General features: G+C 37.2%; 1 protein-coding gene across 1 annotated transcript in view; it reads left to right on the top strand.

The window, feature by feature from the left end:
• Positions 1 to 353: 353 nt before the first annotated feature.
• LOC125264264 (glutamate receptor ionotropic, NMDA 2C-like) overlaps positions 354 to 22,287 on the top strand; it is a 38,047-nt gene continuing 16,113 nt past the window's right edge. Inside the window, exons 1-3 of the mRNA XM_048183482.1 lie at positions 354 to 1,031; positions 8,547 to 8,661; positions 14,342 to 14,553. Coding sequence (XP_048039439.1) covers positions 469 to 1,031; positions 8,547 to 8,661; positions 14,342 to 14,553 — 890 coding nt within the window. The 5' untranslated portion in view covers positions 354 to 468. The remainder of the gene's footprint in view (positions 1,032 to 8,546; positions 8,662 to 14,341; positions 14,554 to 22,287) is intronic.

Raw genomic sequence — 22,287 nt, 5'->3', positions numbered from 1 at the left:
AACACTATACTCACATGATCTGAAACATGCATGCAGCATGCATGACGAACATCTTGTAAAGATCCATTTGAGGGTTATATTAGCTGTGTGAACTTTGTAAATGCACTGTATTACAGTCGAGAGCTCGGGGGGCAGGGAGCACGCGATTTAAAGGGGCCGCAGCCTAAATCGGTGCATAGTTAATGATGCCCCAAAATAGGCAGTTAAAAAAAAAGAATTAAAAAAATATCTATGGGGTATTTTGAGCTGAAACGTCACACATTCAGAGGACACCTTAGACTTATATTACATCTTGTAAAAACTGGTTCTAGGGCATCTTTAATGTTTTTGGTTTTATACCTTTATGAAATAATTATGCAAAGCTTTGTTTTAACAGCCTAAAGCCATAAGGACAAATTATGTCAAGCTCTGACTTTTCTGTGTTTCTGGCAGGGTGATGGCTCTACCTTCCTTCAGCTGGGCTCTTCCATGGAGCAGCAGATCAATGGGATGTTCAAGATGATGGAGGAGTACAACTGGGACAGTTTTGTTGTGGTGACCAGCTTGTACCCAGGCTACGACACCTATGTGGACTACATCCGCTCCTTTATTGATACGTCTTACTTCCTCTGGGAGTTGCAGGACATCTTGACGTTTGACATGTCGGCCGACGGCATGAACGACCTCCGTGCCCGCCGATTGCTTCAGCAGATCGATGCGCAAGTGCTGCTGGTGTACTGCTCGCACGATGAGGCCCAATACCTGTTCACCATGGCCAGGGAAGTGGGTTTGGTTGGTCCGGGGTATATCTGGTTTATCCCCAGCCTTGCAGTGGGAAACCCCAATATGCCTCCTCCAGACAGCTTCCCCATTGGATTGATCAGCATTATCACAGATCGCTGGAAGATGAGCTTGAGACACAGAGTCAGGGATGGCGTAGCCATCGTCGTTAAAGCAGTGGAGAGCTTCCGCAAACAGAGAGGGTTTATTCCTGATGGACACATGGATTGTCAGAGTCCGGTTCGACCGTCCACCAATGACAGCCTCTACAGGTGAGTTTTCAGAGTTTAGATATTACCCTCATGAAGTTATGATGTGATGATGTTTCATGAAGTTACAAGCGAAAATGTGACAAATGGCGTATCCATATATTAATTACATATGAGTCTTGCAGGGCTTCACATACATGCTTGTTATATTCTACTCTGTGAGACCTTTCAAATGACATATGACATATGTAGTGTTGTCAAAAGTACCGATTTCGGTACCTGAAATTTTAAAAATGTGACGCTTTGAGCGCTGTTGAGTGGATTCCCCTTTTTTTGTGTTGATCAAGGCAGTAGTTTAGAAAAATATGATTATTATTATTTTCATAGCTAGGTGGTGCCTGTGGGCGGTACACTAATTTTGAGAGGGACTACTCAGCAGTCGTTAAGAGTTTATCAAAATGGTTAGATGCATTAAAAACTGGAGTTTCTAAGCTTTAAAATGATACTTATTTGTGTTATTCAATTCAGTGTTTGCTAATTTAATAATTTTTTTCCGGTGAGGGTGGGGGGAAGGGAGTAAGGGGTTCGGGTTTAAGGGGTTAACAGGTAAAATGTCTTGATAAAATGACTTGTGATAACACAATATAACACAATGAAAAATTCCAAATTGTGCAGACATAATTTTTGGCCTGGCTGTCATACAGAAATTATGAACGTATGCAAAAACATGGGAGAACCAACCAAATATTAATAACTGATTAAGTTGTATTCAGGATGCTTTCTGTGATCTTTTTGTTTTTCTATGCATTTTTTTGCATTGTAAAATAAAACCTGTAGCTGTAGATTTGTCACATAATTACCTTAACCATGTTTAGTGTTTTGTTCTTAAATATTAAAAAAAAAAAAAAAAAAAAATCCTCATATTTTGATGGTTTACTTTTGGCCACTGCTGTATATTTAATAAACTATCTATATCAATAATAAAACTAAAATTTAATTTTAATTGCTTAATATTTTTGCTTTAATTGTTTGGAATGTTTATAATTTACAGAATGGATATGAGAAATGATATTACTTGCTAAGGTTTACATTTAACACTGTTATTAAATTATAAGTGCTTTTAAAGATCAAGACTTTTAAGTGAGGCTGGATGATGGCAAAGATGGCTAATCTAAATGTAAAAATAGGATAAATAAACACACATGGTGCCAGTGAATTAAAAAATATTTGATATCGGCAGATAATCGATATGGTACTTATATTTTGTGCATCCCTGTTAATGAATTTCCTCACATTTATTGGTATTTTTGGCATAACAAATGTCTTCTTTTCTGTAGTGCAAGGGATTGTGGGTAATGTACTCTATCAGACAAAGTCCATCAGAAATAGGTTTAAGAATTAAGAAATAGTACTTAAAGTCCAACATCTGAGTACCTTTGATATGATATTTTAATGTACTTTGATTTCGGTCCCACTAATCCTAATACCGCTTGCTGTATAGTTGGGATAGTAATTATTTGGGATGCAGCCATGGGAGAGATTTTGAACAATATGGTATATGGGAAATCCATGTGTACAAATGTGCTATGCTGTGAAATCTACGATAAGGTTACAAAAACTCCTGACCCAATAGGGTCGTATAAGCAAAATTAAGGTGGATGGATATAAAGTGACAGGAAAGTTTGAACTTCTGCCAACAGTTTTCTGTAGCAGGGCCAAAAACCAGGGTGCTCACTTTGCTGCACATTGCCCAGTCTGTGCCATCCGGATTTAGATACAGGGATCAGAGCGAAGATATAACGTGTGATGTGCCCTTTCTTGCCAGGGCTGCCCAAAAGAGCAATCTGGTACCATCTGTGCCAGGGAACACAACAAATCCTATTTCGTCAAAAAATGTTTTAATCATCCAAAGGGGGCCAGAGTTTGAGCAGCCGATGCGGAGAGAGGTGCTCCATGTTTGGTGCAGCCCAAGGTCATTGGGTTGTAAATCATGCGGGAGATCTGTGAACATGTGTGTGCATTGCTGTGAGGAAATGCCACAGGAGGTTTTTATACCAGTATCAAAGGAAGAGTTTACTCACCTTCATGTCGTTCTAAACCTGTATGCTGTTATTTTTTTCTATAGAGCACATACTAACTATTGGTTATAAACAAACATGTAGTACTGAGAATTAAACCAGTCTAAACTGGTTTGCTGGTGTTACCTGTTCTCCCAGCCTGATCAGGCTGATCTGTTGGCTGGTTTTGGAGGGGTTTTGGACACTTTTCAACAGGTCAGGCAGAAAGACCATTTTAAACCAGTTTAAACCATTTAATATAAAAGGGACCCATTATGCCCTATTTAACAAGATGTAATAAAAGTCTCGGGTGTACAGAGAGCGTGTCTCTGAAGTTTCAGTTCAAAATACCCCACAAATCATTTATTAGCTTGACAAATTTGCCCCTATTTGGGTGTGAGCAAAAACATGCCATTTTTTGTGTGTGTCCCTTTAAATGCAAATGAGCTGCTGCTCCCAGCCCACTTTCCAGAAGAGGGAGGAGCTTTAACAGCTCGTGCTTTGGATACTCAACAACAAAACTGGAAAATCTCACGCAGCCAAAATGACGATTGTCAGTAACAGTGTTCAGGCTTACATTGTTCAAACCGGAGTCGGACACTGATGGAGAGACTCAGGAAGACGTTACAACTTTTCAAATGCATCTGGATGTTTCTTAATGGTTAGTGGATAAATTTATGTAGTTGCTGTGGAGTTGATTCAACTCATCGACTAGCATGTGCCGTCATGTTAATCTTGTGTGCAAATCCAGCATTTAATTGACCTTTGTTTGTGAAGCAGTCCGATGTAAAATGACGACATGGTAACAACACCTTACTACAACAACTCTTCCTCTTCTCTAAAGCAGCCCAACATGGCCTCTCCCCCTTTGTTGCGTGTTCTCGGAGGCGGGGTTTATGTGGGTTTGTGATGTCGCTAACCTGGGAAGAAGCTCATTGTAGTCTCTACCAGCCATTTGTTGTAGTCCTTAAAAAGTGATTTCTGTAAAAGAAAATATCTCCCTTTGCATTGAACTTTGAGCGTCGTAACTTTGCAGAAGTTGTTTATGCTCAAACAGCAACATTACGCACTTACTAAAGTTAAAAAGTTAAATAATAATCAAGGACCCCTTTAATAAAAATGAACAATTTCACCTAGTGTTTGAATATTATTGTTCTTATTTGGTCATTGCACCATTAGCTTAGCAACATGCTAATGTCAAACTCTATGAAATCAATTGTGAGTTGATTCTTCCAAAGTGCTATTTGTGCAAAGACTTTATATATATATGTATATAGAAAGACGGTGCACTTACATTACTATGAATGGGAGAAAGTGTAATGCGCAATATGGTGGAATAAGTCCCACCTTCTAAATAAAAGAGCCAATTGTGGTGATTTCATCGTAAGCTTGGTGAACAGCTTTAGAGAATTTGATGTTTCCCCATTCAAAAAGATTGAAGCTGCATGACTGAAATAGCTGCCCGAGAGGCATTTCCAAGATGGCTGCCAAGTTAAATGGCTTGCCTTAAAGGGACTTTGTATTTGAATTGCTATGTAGAGCGTTCTAAATAATTCACATGAGGTTACATGACAGTTAGCATACTATCTTAGAAACAGACGCCTTTGTAGGCAGGGAGGCAGCTTACTAGTTTTTGGAACAGAGCTGAACACATTAACATTCCCCCAGTAGAATGACTTCTTGACAATATAATCTCGTTTTTGAGAGGATTTATTTTCTCGTTACTCATTCAGTTTTGGGACATAAAGATAAAAATGCCACTGAAATGAACTCGATCCAGAACAGTCACCCTCATTATTGATGGGCCGTTTTTAATTAAGTCTGATTTTAATGCTCTTGCGATTAAGTCATTTTACCTGTTAATGAGATTACAGCAGATTATCAGATTACGCTGGCTTTTCACACAGATGACACTTAAGCGTGCCCATAATACTCAGGGGGCTTTCATCACCTCCGCTGGGACGCTGTGAGTGTGTGTGTGATGTGCGTAGATGAGATGAGGCTGTCCAATATCCCACCCACAGCGAGACCGAATTATGGTGCATGATGAATCATGTGGTTGTAATTATCTGATTTAATAATGCTTTGAGCATAAGAGCAGATATTTTCAATAACATGAGCAGTGATGCAATGTTCAGTATCAAAAGTGTATCAGACTTTCAAAGTTCTAATTGAGTTTGTTCTGATAATATATTCCACTTGATCTGGGGTGCTGTGTAAACCTTAGCTACAAGAATAATATATCAGTGCCAATGTGTAAAAAAATAGTGGGGGGCGGGAGAAATTGCACTTTTTGATCTCTGAAATATAGAGGATTCAGAAGATGTACTATTCACACTATAAAAGACAAAACAGCCCAGGTTCAAAGCTAAAATTATCAGTTCAAATTCCATAGAGACAGACAAAACATAATAGAAACCACAAAATCTGTCTGGAGTACAAACAGATGAACAAGAAATGAGCTAGATGACTGAACAGGTAACTATGTATAAAAAGAGATTTTACTTTTTCCAAAGAGAATGTTCTGAAGAGAAAAGAGTGCAACAGTTGGGTTCCAGAAGTAAAAACTCCATTCATTTTCTCTATAAGGAACATGATTTTTAATGATAACGTATTATAAACCTGTAAAGACAGACCTACTGTGAGCTCTGATGCTTTTAATATATGGTATTTGCTTCTGTTGAAACCATCAGCCCAACTTATTTTTAAAATAATCATGTTTAACAGTGGAATTCCTGCTTAAGAACTACATTACCCATGATGCTGTACAGAAAATTACACCAATCAGAGAATTGAAAAAAGCTTATATGTATGCATATTTTTTCAATAAAATATATTGTTTTCATATATAATCAACATTTGTAAATAAGTAGGTTTATATTTCTCCATCATTTTTAATTTGATTATTCTGATTCGCAATGCTTCATGGAAATGTAGTTCTTTCCATCACTAAAACCGTTACAGTACAGTTTTGAACCTTTGTTTTTTTGTCTGATTTTCAAAAACTTCTTTGCTTCAAATCAAACTTTGCAGTGTTGTGATTCACCTCGTAGCTGATTGGATTGGTCCATAGCTTATAACTCTTTAACAAAGACTACTTTAAATTCACTATGTGAAAAAGGAATGAAAAAAAATACTCATAAAAAAGCCCACCTGCCACCCCCTAGATTTGTCTCAGTTGATTACATTTTATTGTTCAGTGTGTAAAAATCAAAGCCAGACCATTTAGGACTTGAAGTAACATTTACAGTAGGTCCTGACTTGCTGAATTTGAATACTCAGGTTTAGAACTTTTTCAAACCCTTAACCCTAAACATTACAATTTGGTAAATAAATTGTTCTGCACCATCTGCAGTGATAGTGATTTGTTAGTGTGCAATGTTAGAAACAGATGCAACATTTTGCTGGTGGGATATGGGCTGATTTTCCTGAAGCTAATGAATTGAACTGACACAGAAGCTGCTCCACGCTGAAGTCTACGCAGCATTTGGATGCAGGCTGATTTAGAAGGCTACAGTGGAGAAGTGAGGGATCCAGAACAAACTGAGAGACTGTGTCCTCAGGGAGGTCCAAGTGAATGTGTTGGCATGGTTTGGTTATTTTCCATAGCTTTGGGAATTTGTTCCAGCAGAAAAGGTTTGAATTTTTTATTTTTTTTGAAAGCCCAACAATAATTACCAGGATGTTGTGAAACCCAGAGGGGCCAAAATTCTGTCAAGAAGTCTGCTGCTATATGAGACCAGAGACATTGTGAGACAGACAGAAAAGTGTCTTGAAAACTTACAGACCACACAACGTGGGGCCGAATGCACTCCTCCACTATGTGGCTAGGGTGTTCTGGGAATTTTTTTATTGCTTTGCTATGTTGTTGCTAGGACATTCTGGGTGTGTGTTACTATGCAGTTGCTAGGGTGTTATGGGTGGTTTTCAGTATGTTGCTATGGGGTTGCTTGGGGGTTCTGGGAGTTTTTTTAGTGCGTTGCTATGCAGTTACTAGGGTGTAATGGATTGTTTTACGTGTTTTGCTATGAAGTTGATAGCTTGGGTGTTATGAGTGTTTTTTATGTTGTTATGTGGTTGCTAGGGTGTTCTGGGAGTTTTTTTAGTGCGTTGCTATGCAGTTACTAGGGTGTAATGGATTGTTTTACGTGTTTTGCTATGAAGTTGATAGCTTGGGTGTTATGAGTGTTTTTTATGTTGTTATGGGGTTGCTAGGGTGTTCTGGGAGTTTTTTTAGTGCGTTGCTATGCAGTTACTAGGGTGTAATGGATTGTTTTACGTGTTTTGCTATGAAGTTGATAGCTTGGGTGTTATGAGTGTTTTTTATGTTGTTATGGGGTTGCTAGGGTGTTCTGGGAGTTTTTTTAGTGCGTTGCTATGCAGTTACTAGGGTGTAATGGATTGTTTTACGTGTTTTGCTATGAAGTTGATAGCTTGGGTGTTATGAGTGTTTTTTATGTTGTTATGTGGTTGCTAGGGTGTTCTGGGAGTTTTTTTAGTGCGTTGCTATGCAGTTACTAGGGTGTAATGGATTGTTTTACATGTTTTGCTATGAAGTTAATAGCTTGGGTGTTATGAGTGTTTTTTATGTTGTTATGTGGTTGCTAGGGTGTTCTGGGAGGTTTTTTAGTGCGTTTCTATGCAGTTACTAGGGTGTAATGGATTGTTTTACATGTTTTGCTATGAAGTTGATAGCTTGGGTGCTATGAGTGTTTTTTATGTTGTTATGGGGTTGCTAGGGTGTTCTGGGAGTTTTTTTAGTGCGTTGCTATGCAGTTACTAGGGTGTAATGGATTGTTTTACGTGTTTTGCTATGAAGTTGATAGCTTGGGTGTTATGAGTGTTTTTTATGTTGTTATGTGGTTGCTAGGGTGTTCTGGGAGGTTTTTTAGTGCGTTGCTATGCAGTTACTAGGGTGTAATGGGTGGTTTTACGTGTGTTGCTATGTATTGCTATGCATTTGATAGCTTGGGTGTTATGAGTGTTTTTACGTTGCTATGGGGTTGCTAGGGTGTTCTGGGAGGTTTTTAGTGCGTTGCTATGCAGTTACTAGGGTGTAATGGATGGTTTTATGTATGTTGCTATGCGGTCAATAACTTGGGTGTTATGAGTGTTTTTATATTGCTATGGAGTTGATAGGGTGTTCTGGAAGGTTTTTAGTGCATTGCTATGCAGTTACTAGGGTGTTCTGGGAGGTTTTTAGTGCGTTACTATGCAGTTACTAGGGTGTAATGGAGGGTTTTATGTGTGTTGCTATGTGGTCAATAACTTGGGTGTTATGAGTGGTTTTTTATGTTGCTATGGGGCTGCTAAGTTGTTCTGGTTCTAGGACGTTTTTAGTCCGTTGCTATGCAGTTGTTAGGGTGGGTATTCTGGGTAGTTTGTAGTATACTGCAGAAAAAAGAGTGCTGCTAGGATATTCATTGTGATTTTTAGTGTGTTACTATGCAGTTGCTTGGTTGTTCTAGGTGGAGATTCCAAACATTTTTTTCAGAAAACATCTGTCTGACTCTTTTCACAGGCATATGCTGAATGTGTCATGGGAGAACACAGACTTTTCCTTCAACAGTGATGGATATCTGATCAACCCTTCCATGATTATAATCACTCTGGACCGTGGGAGACAGTGGGATAAGGTAAGAATGCTTTTTTTGCCTCTAAAATTATGAAACATTTAATTTTCTTCTGCCATATTCTATTAAAAAGGTTGCACCTTCAATGGCGTCATCAATTTTAATGCACCTCCGCAGGTTTCATTACCCTCAGGCTAGTTGTGATTCAAAATGCCATTGATAAATAGCACACACACCTTAGTGTTATTAGTTTGAAAAGTGTCAACTTTCACTTTTTATGTTCAGAGAATGGAAATTGGAAGGGTTGAAATATCCTATTAAACATTTATGTTTTCACAAGAGCTGGATGACATCTTCTGTGCACCGTCTGGTTTTATGACCAAACCATTCTCAGATGGCTTGCGTTTTTATAGTGGTCAACATGAATGACAGCACATTCACTGTGTTTGGCCCGTCTTCAAACATCAGAATTAACAGGCAATAAAAAATGAAACGCAATCTGCCTCAGATTCCTTCATGTAAATGTGTACAACAATATTACAGTGCCTACTTTCATGCAACCCCAACACTGTTTACACAGCCAGTGGGAAAGGTGCCCATAAAGACTGTTTGTTTTGGTTCAGGGCAGTCTTTAAGCAATTACCCGCTATTGATATTTTCTTCAGGTTGGACTCGGTTCATATTGGGTGTGGAATCTTGCCCAAAGGCCCCTGGCATAGGCCATGCTTTTTTTTCCCCTCCAGGTGGAGTGAAGTTATATCAGGAACTGCGAGTGATGCAATGCTGGTCTGGATCACCACTGAGAGAGAAAACCATGAAAAATAGAACAAAGCTCCAAATGAGATGTTGGCCACTCTGATTCGGTGCCAGGCTCGACACATTCACCACGCTGTGCTGAACACATGCAGACTGCTGTAATCAAACACTTTCTGCTATTTAAAACAAGGTGGAATCTCATGACAATGGGATTCTGTCATTTTTTTACACTAATTAGACATTGATACAGAGCTAACAAGAGTATGTTTCTCAATACATCCAAAAATATATTTGTTTTTTGTTGTTGTTGTTGTTGTTTTTCAGTTTAATAAGCATACATGCACCAATAAATACATTGTAAAAAAAATTGGAGAAAAAAAACCTATTGCTCAGACGTTGCTCTTTCATAACTTGGGAGATTTAGCAGACTTAGTTTAGATATCAGCTTAGTCATAGTTGTTTCTCAGTGGATCTATAAATGGAGATAGTATAGATGAGATAATATAAAACTTTGATGAGGAATATCTGATGTTGCTCTCCATTTAATATCACTGCTGTCTAGTGCTTTAAAGGAGCAGTTCACCCATAAATAAAAATGCTGTCATCATTTGCACACACTCACGTCATTCCAAGCCGATATGACTTTCTTTCTTTCGTGGAACACAGAAGGAATCATTTTTCTTTTGGGGATCAGAGCTTTCAAGCTTCAAGAAATGATCTAAAATCATCATAAAGTAACATAAAAGTAGTCCAAATGATATGTGCGTTATTTTTTAAATCTTCTGAAGACATAAGGTAGCATTGTGTAAAAAATAGACTGAAATTTAAGTCGTTATTTACTGATAATTTTCACTCCAGTAAGCTGTTAACCACTGAGATCAGATAATTGCTTCAGTTCGCTATACTCAAGAAGAGTCTGATTCTGAATCTTTCAGACTAGCTTTATGACACAGATCAACTGATTCTTTGAAAAAATCAACTCAGAAGAATGATTCATTCACAAATCAGAAATTGCTACTTCTCTCATTTCTCATACCAATCAGGAGTTATATGGACTACTTTGATGATAATTTGATGATGCTTTTGTATTCTTTTGGTAGCTTAAAAGACCAGTTCCCTATTGCAAATGAATGGAAGTGTCTTTGTCTTTTTTTTGTCTCATGGAAAAAAGAAAGTTATACGGGTTCAGAATGACATAAAGGTGAGTAAATGATGACAGAGTTTTCATTTTTTCTGTGAACTATTCCTTTAACAGATTTCTCTCTTTGTGTAGCAGTCACCATGGCTTTCTTATCTTCTCTCTTTGAGCCTGATAAACAAAGAGTGAGATTTTTTTACTTTCTTCAAAGAATGGCTTCTTTCATCCTGCTCACATATTCACAAGGTGTCTTGGTGCATGACGACAGCAGGCATGATGAACCTCTTTTGATGAAATGGATTGTCTCTCTCTGACTCTCTCAGTTCTCATTGCCGATCTGTCTTTCTGGGTAAAGTCCATTGTCCTTTGCCTCAGGTGGGAGATATACAGCTCTTATCTACGTCTGTTTTGCACATCTATTTCAGCACCGAGCTGAAAGAGTGCTTTTCCATTCCAGGCCTCTTTGCTTTGCTGATGTAATTTACTGTGTAGGTAATTTATTAGGCAGCAGATTGTAGTTTTCAAACACAGTGAGGCTGAAAGCTGGTGATAACTCTTTCCTTATGACTTAGCTAGTGCCATCTTCCAATGACACCTTTTTGTCAAAAGCTGCTAAGGTGCCCTCAGGTGCGAGAGGTTGGCCTTTCTTCAGTCGCTGTACTGTCATCCAAAGTAACGCTGTAAAGACTCTCTATTAGAATTACTGCAAGATGGAAAAAAATGAGTAGTTAAAATATGAGTGCACAAATGACATATTATAAAGCAAAGATAAATTGTTTGCTTTGCTCCCATCTTCATAGTAAAAAAAGTTTTCACGTCCATTAGTGTTGTAGTCAAGACCACCTTAACTGAGTCCAATTAAGACTGAGACCAGTGTGTTCAGATCAAGAAAAGACCAAGACTCTGAGGGGTCGAGACCGAGTCAAGACCAAACCAGAACTCCTCACATTCATCTAAAAGATCTGCTTCTACTGCCTGAGATATGTCTTATGTTTAATCAATAATTACATAATACAAATAACAAATAAATCTGACAATGCACCTGCAATATAGTGATATCCTCGCATCTGTGGTCTTGATGGGACTTGAGATAAAATCCCAAGTTTTCTTAGTCTGAGACAGAGACTAGACCGAGTAAAAATGTGGTCGAGACCGAGACAAGACTAAGACCTTCAAAAAATGGTCTCGAGTACTAGAACACTAACCTCAAGTGACTGATGCACCTGCAAATTTGGTTATTGGCTCTTTAGTTTTTGTGGAACACAAAACTCTACAACCTAAAAGTATGATGATCGACACTGTGAAAATTAAAGGGGACCTATAATGCCCCTTTTACAAGATATAAGTCTCGGGTGTCCTGAGAACGTGTCTGTGAAGTTTCAGCTCAAAATACCCCACAGATCATTTATTATAGCTTTTCAAATTTGCCCCTATTTGGGTGTGAGCAAAAACACGCCATTTTTGTGTGTGTCCCTTTAAATGCAAATGAGCTGCTGCTCCCAGACCCACTTTCCAGAAGAGGGCGGAGCTTTAACAGCTCACTCTTTGGTTGCTCAACAACAACAAAGCTGGAGAATCTCACGCAGCCAAAATGACGATTGTCTGTAATGGTGTTCAGCCTTACATTGTTCAAACCGGAGTCGGACACTGATGGAGAGACTCAGGAAGAAGTTACAACTTTTAGAATGAAACTGGATGTTTCTGAATGGTTAGTGGATAAATTTATGTAGTTGCTGTGGAGTTGATTCAACTCATCGACTAGCATGTGCCGTCATGTTAATCTTTTGTGTAAATCCAGTGTTAAATTGTGAAGCAGTCCGGCGTCTACTACAACAACTCTTCCTCTTCTCTAAAGCAGCCCAACATGGCATCACCCCCTTTGTTGCGTGTTCCCAATGGCAGGGTTTATGTAAATTTTGGGGTTTGTGATGTAACTAACCTGGAAAGAAGCTCATTGTAGTCCCTACCAGCCATTTTTTGTAATCCCTAAACAGTGAGTTCTTTAAAAGAAAATATCTCACTTTGCATTAAACTTTGAGCGTCGTAACTTTGCAGATGTTGTTTATGCTCTAACAGCAACATTACACACTAACTAAAGTTAAAAAAGTGAAATCATAATCAACCACCCCTTAACTGGCACTGTAATAAGTAGCACTGTCATAACCGGTACTATGGTAACCCATACTGTAACTAGAACTATAACCAACTCTAATAACAGACACTATAATAAACAGCATTACGGTAACTGACACTATCATATCTAGCACTATTATAATCAATACTATAACTAGCAGGATAAGCAGCTTTACAATTAATAGCAATAAGATAACCAGCACTATGATAACTGACACTATTGTAACTAGCAGTATGATAATCAATACTATAAAAACTAGCAGTAAACAACTTTATGATTACTACCAGTATGATAATCAGCAATATGATAACTGAAATTATCATAACTACCACCTCGATAATCGATACTATAACTAAATATAAACAACTTTGATGATAACTGACAATTTCATAACTAACACTGTGATAATCAATGCTATGATAACTAGCATTACTAATGACTTTGCGATTACTAGCACTATGATAACCAGCTCTATGATAACCAACGCTACCATATTTAGCACTGTGATAATTGATACTATAATAACTAGCAGTATAAACAACTTTCATTACTAGCAGTATGATAACCAGCACTATAAGTGACACTTTCATAATGAGCACTGTGATAACCAATACTATGATAACTAGCAGTATAAATGTCTTTATGATTACTTGCAGTATGATAACCAGTGCTATGATAACTGACACTGACATACTGTAAGTTGAACTGTGATAACTGACATACTGCTGTGATTAGTGGTAACTTACAGTACACTATGATAAACAACAGTATGATTACCAACACTGCACTACAACCAACTCTATTATCACTGATAGCAATGATCATGCTGGTGGTGTTGCATTTCATGTATAATATGTTTCAGTAGGTTGTGATTTGGCTCACTGAAGAGCAGAATTAGTGTAATTTGTCTGTTGTTGACGAAATCTGTTTTTTTGTGAATCTAAGAATGATCATAAGAAATTCAAAGAACTGTACATTATTTAATGGTTATTTATGGACATTCGTGAGTTAGCACGACATAAGTATTTGTCAGAAAAATAACCGCATGGGTGGCTCCAGTCAGGGACCGATTTCGCACTGGATGATTAAGTGTGGACAGTCTCTTGCTTAATAAAAAACAGTAATTAGTTTCAGTATGTGGTTTTGTGTTTTCCCTGAGCTGTGGTCTATATGTTGATGAAAGGAGCGAGCCAATATATTACAATTTGTCTATATTGCTAAGCACCATAAAATCTAATGAATATAATTATCACACAAAGATTACTTGCATCCAAACTAATAAAGCGTAACCAGCAGAAGGTGCTTACTCAGAGATTTGCATCGTCTTGAGGTCATTTAAATACAGCCTTGCTTTCATTTCCTTGATTAGGCTGAAAAAGAAGTTTTCATATTGTATATGGCATTTTTCTCATGGGTCTTGTCTTTGCTCTAACAGGACTAACAATGATGTGTGTTAAACCCATTCAAGAGGAAATTAGCAAAAGCCTCTAATTCTGCACAATGAATACATATCAACCCAAGTGTAAACACAGCAAATAGAGAAAGATGAAGATAAATAACATTCCCTGAAGTTGTATTCGGATCCTTAGAACATAACATTTTGTGTTTCTGCCTTTGTTTTATGAGTATAAACTGGTAATTTGTAAAACTTCATGAATAAATTCAACAGCTTAAAGCTTACATTGAAGGATGTGTCAAATCTCTCTTTTTAACAGGTGGGGAATTATGAGTATGGTATCCTGCAGACGAGGTACCCTGTTTGGCCACGTTATGGGACCTTCCTGGAGCCTGTGTCTGACAACCGTCACTTGACAGTCGCCACACTGGAGGAAAGGCCTTTTGTGATCGTGGAAGCTGTGGATCCTGTTACTGGCACCTGCCTCAGTAACACCGTCCCCTGTAGACGGCAGTCGAACAAGACAGAAACGTAAGTAACCGTGTTTTGGTCTTCACAATGATAAAAGGGGGATAGTCATCATTTACTCTCCCTCAAGTAGTTCCAAACCTGTATGAATTTCTTTGTTCTGCTGAACACAAAGGAAGATATTTGGAAGAATGTCAAACAGATCTTGCCCCCCATTTACTACCATAGTAGGAAAAATAAATACTATGGTAGTCAATGGGGGGGTGATATCTTTGTGTTCAGCCGAACAAAGTAATTCATACAGGTTTGGAACTACTTGAGGGTGAGTAAATGATGACAGAATTTTCATTTTTGGGTGAACTATCCCTTTAAGAGTTCAAGCCTTTATCATATTACTGAACAGAATGAAGGGATATGACTGTATGCTTTGTTGCTCTTCTGTTAGAAACAATTCTGGTTCCAGATGGTCAGGTGTTGCTGTTAGGGGATGCCAGATTTTTTTGCAATAATGAATTAGATAAAACAATATTAGACAGATGTCAGCAGAAACTACTGAAAGGAAAAAGGAAGCAGAAGGATAAAGGAAATATGACAATGCTATTCATAATGCAACACACATTAATTTTGCACAGTAGCAGGGATGTGCAGAAAATCTTAGTCTAAGGCCAGTTTCAGGTGAAAGGCAGTTTGAGGGAAATCTTACGTTAATAAAACTTAAACTTTTGACATATTTATAGCTAGCTTCCTGATTTATAATGCATCTGGTTTAATGGCAGATATACATCTGAGGGAACCTTGAGTACAAAACTTGTTACCACCATAGTATAATGTGACCACACCGCTTGCAGTACTACTACCTTAACATTTTTTGGTATGTAGCTTTTGGAAGTCTGATTTATTAGTGATTAATGATAAAATATTTACTTTTACTTTTTATCAAAAAATGAATGCAATTATGCCTTTGAAGCAGTTTGAGCTTGCATTACCATGATTTTGTGGTGATTGGTGTTCATGTTTGCTGATATATTATATTATATTATATTAATTATATTATTTTATATTAATTATATTATTTTATATTAATTATATTATATTATATTATATTATATTATATTATATTATATTATATTATATTATATTATATTATATTATATATTATATTATATTATATTATATTATATTATATTAGTGCTGTCAATCGATTAAAAAAATAACTAATTAATTGCAAAATTTTTCTGTAATTAATGTCAATGTCAATGTCAGCTTTATTTGTATAGCACTATTCAAACAACACATGTTGACCAATGTGCTTTACAACATCTAGGTATAAAAAGAAATAAATACAATATTATTATTAAAGCTGCAAGCAGCGATGAAAGGGCCCTCGCACCCGGGCTCACCGCCACCCATTGGCCTTAGGAAAACAGTGAACAGTGGGCGACATGCATGTAAGCGAGTGAATACAGGAGAATTATGCCAAAGTCATTTCGAAATGCCACACTTCCTGTGGCCAACAGGAGGCGCTTTGACCGCAGATCGGACATTGTATGCTTGAGTTACAACAACTTCATCATTCATGGCGAAACATCAGAATTTGTCAGTCCACCACGGACACGCCCTTCAACGAAAACTCAAGATCTTTGCAATTAAACATCTCAAAGGCCTTTAGATTAGACTGACCAAAAATAACATTGATCTGATTAAATCTCTAGGAGGAGTTCGTTAAAGTACAACATCTGGAAATGGCAAAAACTGCACAAATTTTGCAAAGAAAATTCAAAATATCTGACTTCCTGTTGGCTTTCAGATTTCACTCCAAGAGACTTTTTTGTAGGTATTGGGCTGTCAGATGCGTGTACCAAATTTCATACCTGTACGTGAAACGTAGTGTCAGGGGCACTTCGTTGAAATTTTTTAGGTGGCGCTATTGAGCCATTTTGCCACACTTAATTCTGAAACCCATATCAGACGTAAATTTTCACCACTTCTGACACATCTGCAAAGTTTCATGAGTTTTCGAGTATGTTTCGGCCCTCAAAAAAGTGATTCACCTTACATGGCGAAACATCAGACTTTGATGGTCACCACGGACACGCCCTTCAACGAAAACTCAAGATCTTTGCAATTTAACATCTCAAAGGCCTTAAGTTTAGACTGGCCAAATATGATGTTGATCTGGTTTAATCTCTATGAGGAGTTAATCACAGTGTAAAATATGTCATTTCCTGTTGCCCCCAGGTGGCGCTATGACTGTAACTGAATATGGTTATGAAGATGTCTTCAGGTCAGGACGCTAATAAAACATGTGAAGTTTGGGGCAGATCAGACATTGTATGCCCGAGTTACAAGAACTTCCTGTTTCATGGCGAAACATCGAACTTTGCCAGGCCGCCAGGAACACGACCTTCAGCAAAAACTCTAGATCTTCGCAATTTAACGTCACAAAGGCCTTTAGATTAGACTGACCAAATATGATGTTGATCTGATTAAAGCTCTAGGAGGAGTTCGTTAAAGTACAACATGTGGAAATGGCAAAAACTGCCAAAATTTTGTAGAGAAAATTCAAAATATCTCACTTCCTGTTGGGTTTACAAACTTTGCACTCATGGGCTTTTTTGTAGGTATTGGGCTGTTACATCTGTCTACCGAATTTCATAACTGTATGTGAAACGTAGCACGAAGGGCGCTTAATTGAATTTTTGTAGGTGGCGCTATTGAGCCATTTTGCCACACCTAATTCTGAAACCCATATCAGATGTAAATTTTCACCACTTCTGACGCGTGTGCAAAGTTTCATGAGTTTTTGAGAACGTTTAGGCCCTCAAAAATGCGATTCATTTTGGAGAAGAAGAATAATTGGCTGAGCAATTCCAATAGGGTCCTCACACCATCGGTGCTCGGGCCCTAAATAGCAATACACACATTAACAGTAATAATAAAAAAAATTCAACAAGAGGGATATGCCATGGAAAACAAGTATGTCTTAAGTTGTATTTTAAAAACGTGTATGGAATTAGCATCCCTGACGTCATGAGTTAGCTATTCCAAAGTCTAGGCGCTACTGCCGCAAATGCATGATTCCCTTTTCCGGCTTAACTTGGTCCTTGGAATTTTAAGTACATTTTGAGTTGTTGATCTCAGTGTTCTTCCCGTTTGATGTTCAATTAACAAATCTGATAAATAAGACGGTACAGAGATTTATATACTAGTAAAAGTAACTTAAAATCAATCCTGTACTGTACAGGAAGCCAATGTATGGAGACCAGGGACGAAGTAATGTGTTCATGTTTTTTAATATTCATTAATAATCTCGCAGCAGCATTTTGAACCTTCTGCAGCCGTAAGATAGAGGCTTGACTAATTCCTTTATATAACGAATTACAGTAGTCCAGTCTTGATGATATGAGAGCATGAATTGCGATTTCGTGACTCTTAAATGTCAGACAAGATTTCATCTTGGCCAGATTTCTCAGATGAAAAAAAGCTAGACTTTACAACATGATGTATCTGTGTGTTCAACTTCAGAGAGCTATCAATAAAAACACCCAAGTTTTTAACACATTCTTTAACGTTCATTGACAGTGGGCCAAAATTAAACTCTGCTGCGCCCTTAGCTTCTCTGGGGCCGAACACTAGAACCTCCATTTTGTTTTCGTTAAGATATAAGAAATTAGAAGCCAGCCATGCTTTAATATCAGAAAGGCATGACATTAAAGGTTCTAGACTATTTCTATTAGTTAACGGTAGATATATTTGTAAATCATCCGCATAGCAGTGAAATGCTATATTGTGTTTTCTAAAAATATCCCCCAATGGCAGCATGTAAAGTGAAAAAAGCGTGGGGGCCAGGATGGAGCCTTGAGGCACACCACATATAAGCATTGTCACTTTTGATGTATATGATCCAAATCGTACTGCCATGCTTCTGTCAGTCAAGTATGCTTTGAACCAGCCTTACCCAGCAAACCTACGTACTCTTCTAGCCGTGAAAGCAGCACTGTATGATCTATTGTATCGAAGGCTGCAGTTAGGTCTCATAAAATTAACACTGCTGAATCACCAGCATCCACAGTCACCAATAAATCATTAAAAACTTTTACAAGGGCTGTCTCCATGGAATGAAACTTTCTGAAGCCGGACTGGTAAAGTTCACCAATCTTATTCTGTTCTAAAAAACATGTAACTGACTAAACACCACTTTTTCTTACAATTTTTGACAAAAAAGATAGATGTGAAAATTTGTCAAGTCAGTCGGATCTAAGTTGGGGTTTTTTAAGTACAGGAAGTTTAATTACGATTAATCACACCTAACATTAAAGTTTTTAATATATTTTTATATTGTAATATAATATATATTTCACATTTAATCTCCAAATTAATGTAGAAACAACATAAAGACAGTATATTTTAAATATTTGATGTAACAGGTAAATTTAATAAAGTTATAAATTAAATATTATAAAATTATAAATTAAATATTGATAAATCCTTATTAAAACAATAAAAGTTATTCAGTCGAGCAGTGAGTGATTTTCTTTTTGTCTTTTGTTCTTTGATTAACATTAAGTACAAACAGCATCGGGTTTATTAGGCTGCTGTCACTTTAAAACCTGCCGCACATGACGTGGATCTGACATGCATCCCATTTTCTCATAACTCTTTACATTCATTTAAGACTTCGTTTAACTCATTTAGGCAAGGCAAGGCAATTTTATTTGTATAGCTCATTTCATACACAATGGTAATTCAAAGTGCTTTACTAAAGAAGAACCAAATACATACAAATAAAAGTGGAACGCATAAGAAATAGAAATAACAGTAAAAACAGAGAATTACGCTATCTGGATGGAAGAGTTAGGAAGTTTCAGGGAGTTTTTTTTTGTCCGTCAGAGTGGATCTAAAAGGATCTATCCATCAGAGCGGATCTAAATGGATCTTCCTCACACGGAGGGATAACTATTTATATTTGTCAGGTAGCGGTGCGTTTAAACAGTACCCTTACAGACAAATCTTCCTGGACTAACTCTGTCAGAGCTCCATCCAGGGATAACAAATGCTTACTTCCTAATTCTCCCAGCTCTACCAGACAGCAAGATTTAAAATGCATTAAAAGTCAGAAATAAAAAGATGATACATAAAAGATATAAAATGCATTAAACATGAAATAAAAACAAGAAAAAGAATTTAAAAAAATAAAAAGATAATACATATAAAATAAAGTGCAAACAGTTCTGACATAGCAGTGCTCAATCAGTAAATGTGCTTATAAGGGTACTCGAAAAAACAGGCATTTTGGCATACATTTGTGTGTTTTTGTCCTTTCAAGCAAAAGAGAAATCAATGTCTGAAGTGGCTTTCTGTGCTCATGAGTCATGTGTGTCTGTCACACAGACCGTAGATTCATGGACAGTGAAGTGAATTATATATTATATTATATATTGACTTCTACTTTTTGTCTAATCAAAGCTTTATTGATCTGCCACAAGAATGTATTTGTGTTACTATGTTCATTCTCTCTCTCTCTTTTTTTTTTTTAGCAAATATTAATATATATGCAATTATTTGTGCAATTATTCACAATAAGGCCTAATTTAATTAATCATTGATGTGATAATTTTATTCATTTCTAATTTAATTAATTATATTTTTTATTAATTGACAGCTAGTTGCAGAACATTTTGTAAATATAGAAATAAAACAATATAATAATTATATTGACTTGAATTATTATATTATATTATTACTGTGGATATATTGACTATTTAAAGTCAATATATCCTTTTTATCTTATATTTTGTCTATTTAAAGCTTTGCCACAAGCACATATTTTTGCATATATTTTGCATATTTGTTTAGCATTTATTGATATATGCAATTATTTGCAATTAATTTAATTAATGTGTCATCATGTAATTCATTTAATTTTTTATTTTTTTTTTGGTTAATTAACAGCTCTAGTTGCAAAGCATTAGGGTCAGTTGTCTATTTTCAGTCCTTGCATTCAGCTCTGGATGAAGATAACTGGATTCTCACAGGACTCTGGCTTCACCTCATGAGAACTGAGAGGTAATTAGCAGAGCTGATTAAAGCTGCGCTGGACTCAGTGGAGGGTCTCAAACCTCTCATGGTCGGCCTCCCCTCTCCAAACACACACACACACAGCATTGTGGTAGGCCCATTAACATGTTATTTAAGAGGTGTTCCCTCAGGATGTTCTACTCATTACTTTGAGGCCAAATCAGTGCCTCTGAGCTCTACCCCGAAACAGCTGAACAAAAAACACAAAATGAGTTAGCATGGATGGGAAAAAGACCCACAAGATAATGTACCAGTGGGCCGTAAAAAGTATTTAGACACTTGACACACTTGCAGTCAAAGAATGCCCAAAAACATTTTAAGGCCACTATACAGTTTGTGAACCTGCAGCGGCGTAAATGAATGAATCCCGCCAGCTGTTGTGACATGTGAGGAAGGGGTGGGCTGTTTGTGTTGATGCTGTCACTGATGTCAAACAAATAGTTGCCGTGGTTTATAGTGATTATTGCATGTGTGTGTGGGTGGGTGTTTAGTGTGACTCATTGCCTCTAATCGCCTTTATGGTGCACACCATTAGTCAAGAGGTTACAGGGAAGGTTAGAGAGCATAGAGTGTTATTAGTGCGCTCTGAATTTTGCAACACCATCTCTATTCCTCTCTCTCTCCTTTTCTTTCTTTGTCTCCTTCATTCATGCTTCCTGTCCGTCTTTATTAGTGCTGCTTTCTACAGCAAGCATTTGAACAAACGTCTAACCTTAAGTTATAAACTTTGGTAACTTTTCCCGCACCATGTGCACTACAGACATGAATGACAATTGAAGCCCTCTGTCTTGTTATGGAGAGGTGTGCTAAGACCAGAATATCACTGAGACTTTAGCTTGTATTCTTTTGACTTGGGCCAGTAAGTAACATCCTAGTCTCAGCCTCAGGCTGAACGTCTGATGCATATAGCACACAAAATGGGAAACATTTATTGGTCCACCTTGTAACAAAGTTGTTGTGATGCCAAACCCCCTTATGGAAAAAGAAAGCTTTCGTGTTTACAACTGTGACAATGAGCACTTATCAGGATAAACTAAACGCTGGATTTTCAAAGGAATGTGAAGTACAGTATGTGAAGTTCATGGCGTAGATTCTTTAAAATATGTCCAAGAGTTTTACATGCTGGCCTGTTATTTTAGGAATATCGACTTCACATTTTCATGCCCCTAATTATAACGGATAACAAAATGAACTGTGATTGGATGCTTTAGGTGTCAGTTCGTTTTCTGCCGTCAGTTTAAAGGTCTGGTTACGCAAGACTAGTAACATCCTATCAGCCACCTGGAAAACATTCAGAACACCCTAGTAACCACCCAGAAAACCCAATCAGCACACTAGCAACTATTCTGAACTGTCTAGCTAGCATCCAAAGCACCCTAGTAATCACTTAGCATCCATCTGAAACACTTCAGGTCCCACACAGTAACACTGTAGAAACTAGGGCTGTGCGATATGGACAAAAAATACCATCATTATTTTTTGATCAATATTACGATTTCAATTTTAATCACAAATTTTTTTAAACATATTTCCTTACACGCATACTTATCTGTATCTTTTTTTGAAAGCCGGCTTTATTGCGGGCACCATATCTTTTGATATGTGACAGCGTCAGTCATTTCTTCATGCCTTTTTGAACTCTTTTCATATGTTGTGCAGTTCGTAAATGCCTATATTATCAATTTGTGTTCACCTGGTTTGTTTTTCTATGTAAACATG

Source organism: Megalobrama amblycephala, linkage group LG1, assembly GCF_018812025.1.
Source record: "Megalobrama amblycephala isolate DHTTF-2021 linkage group LG1, ASM1881202v1, whole genome shotgun sequence".
Classification (NCBI taxonomy): domain Eukaryota; kingdom Metazoa; phylum Chordata; class Actinopteri; order Cypriniformes; family Xenocyprididae; genus Megalobrama; species Megalobrama amblycephala.
Note: the sequence above shows the minus strand (reverse complement) of the source record. Positions and strands in the feature narration are given on the sequence as shown.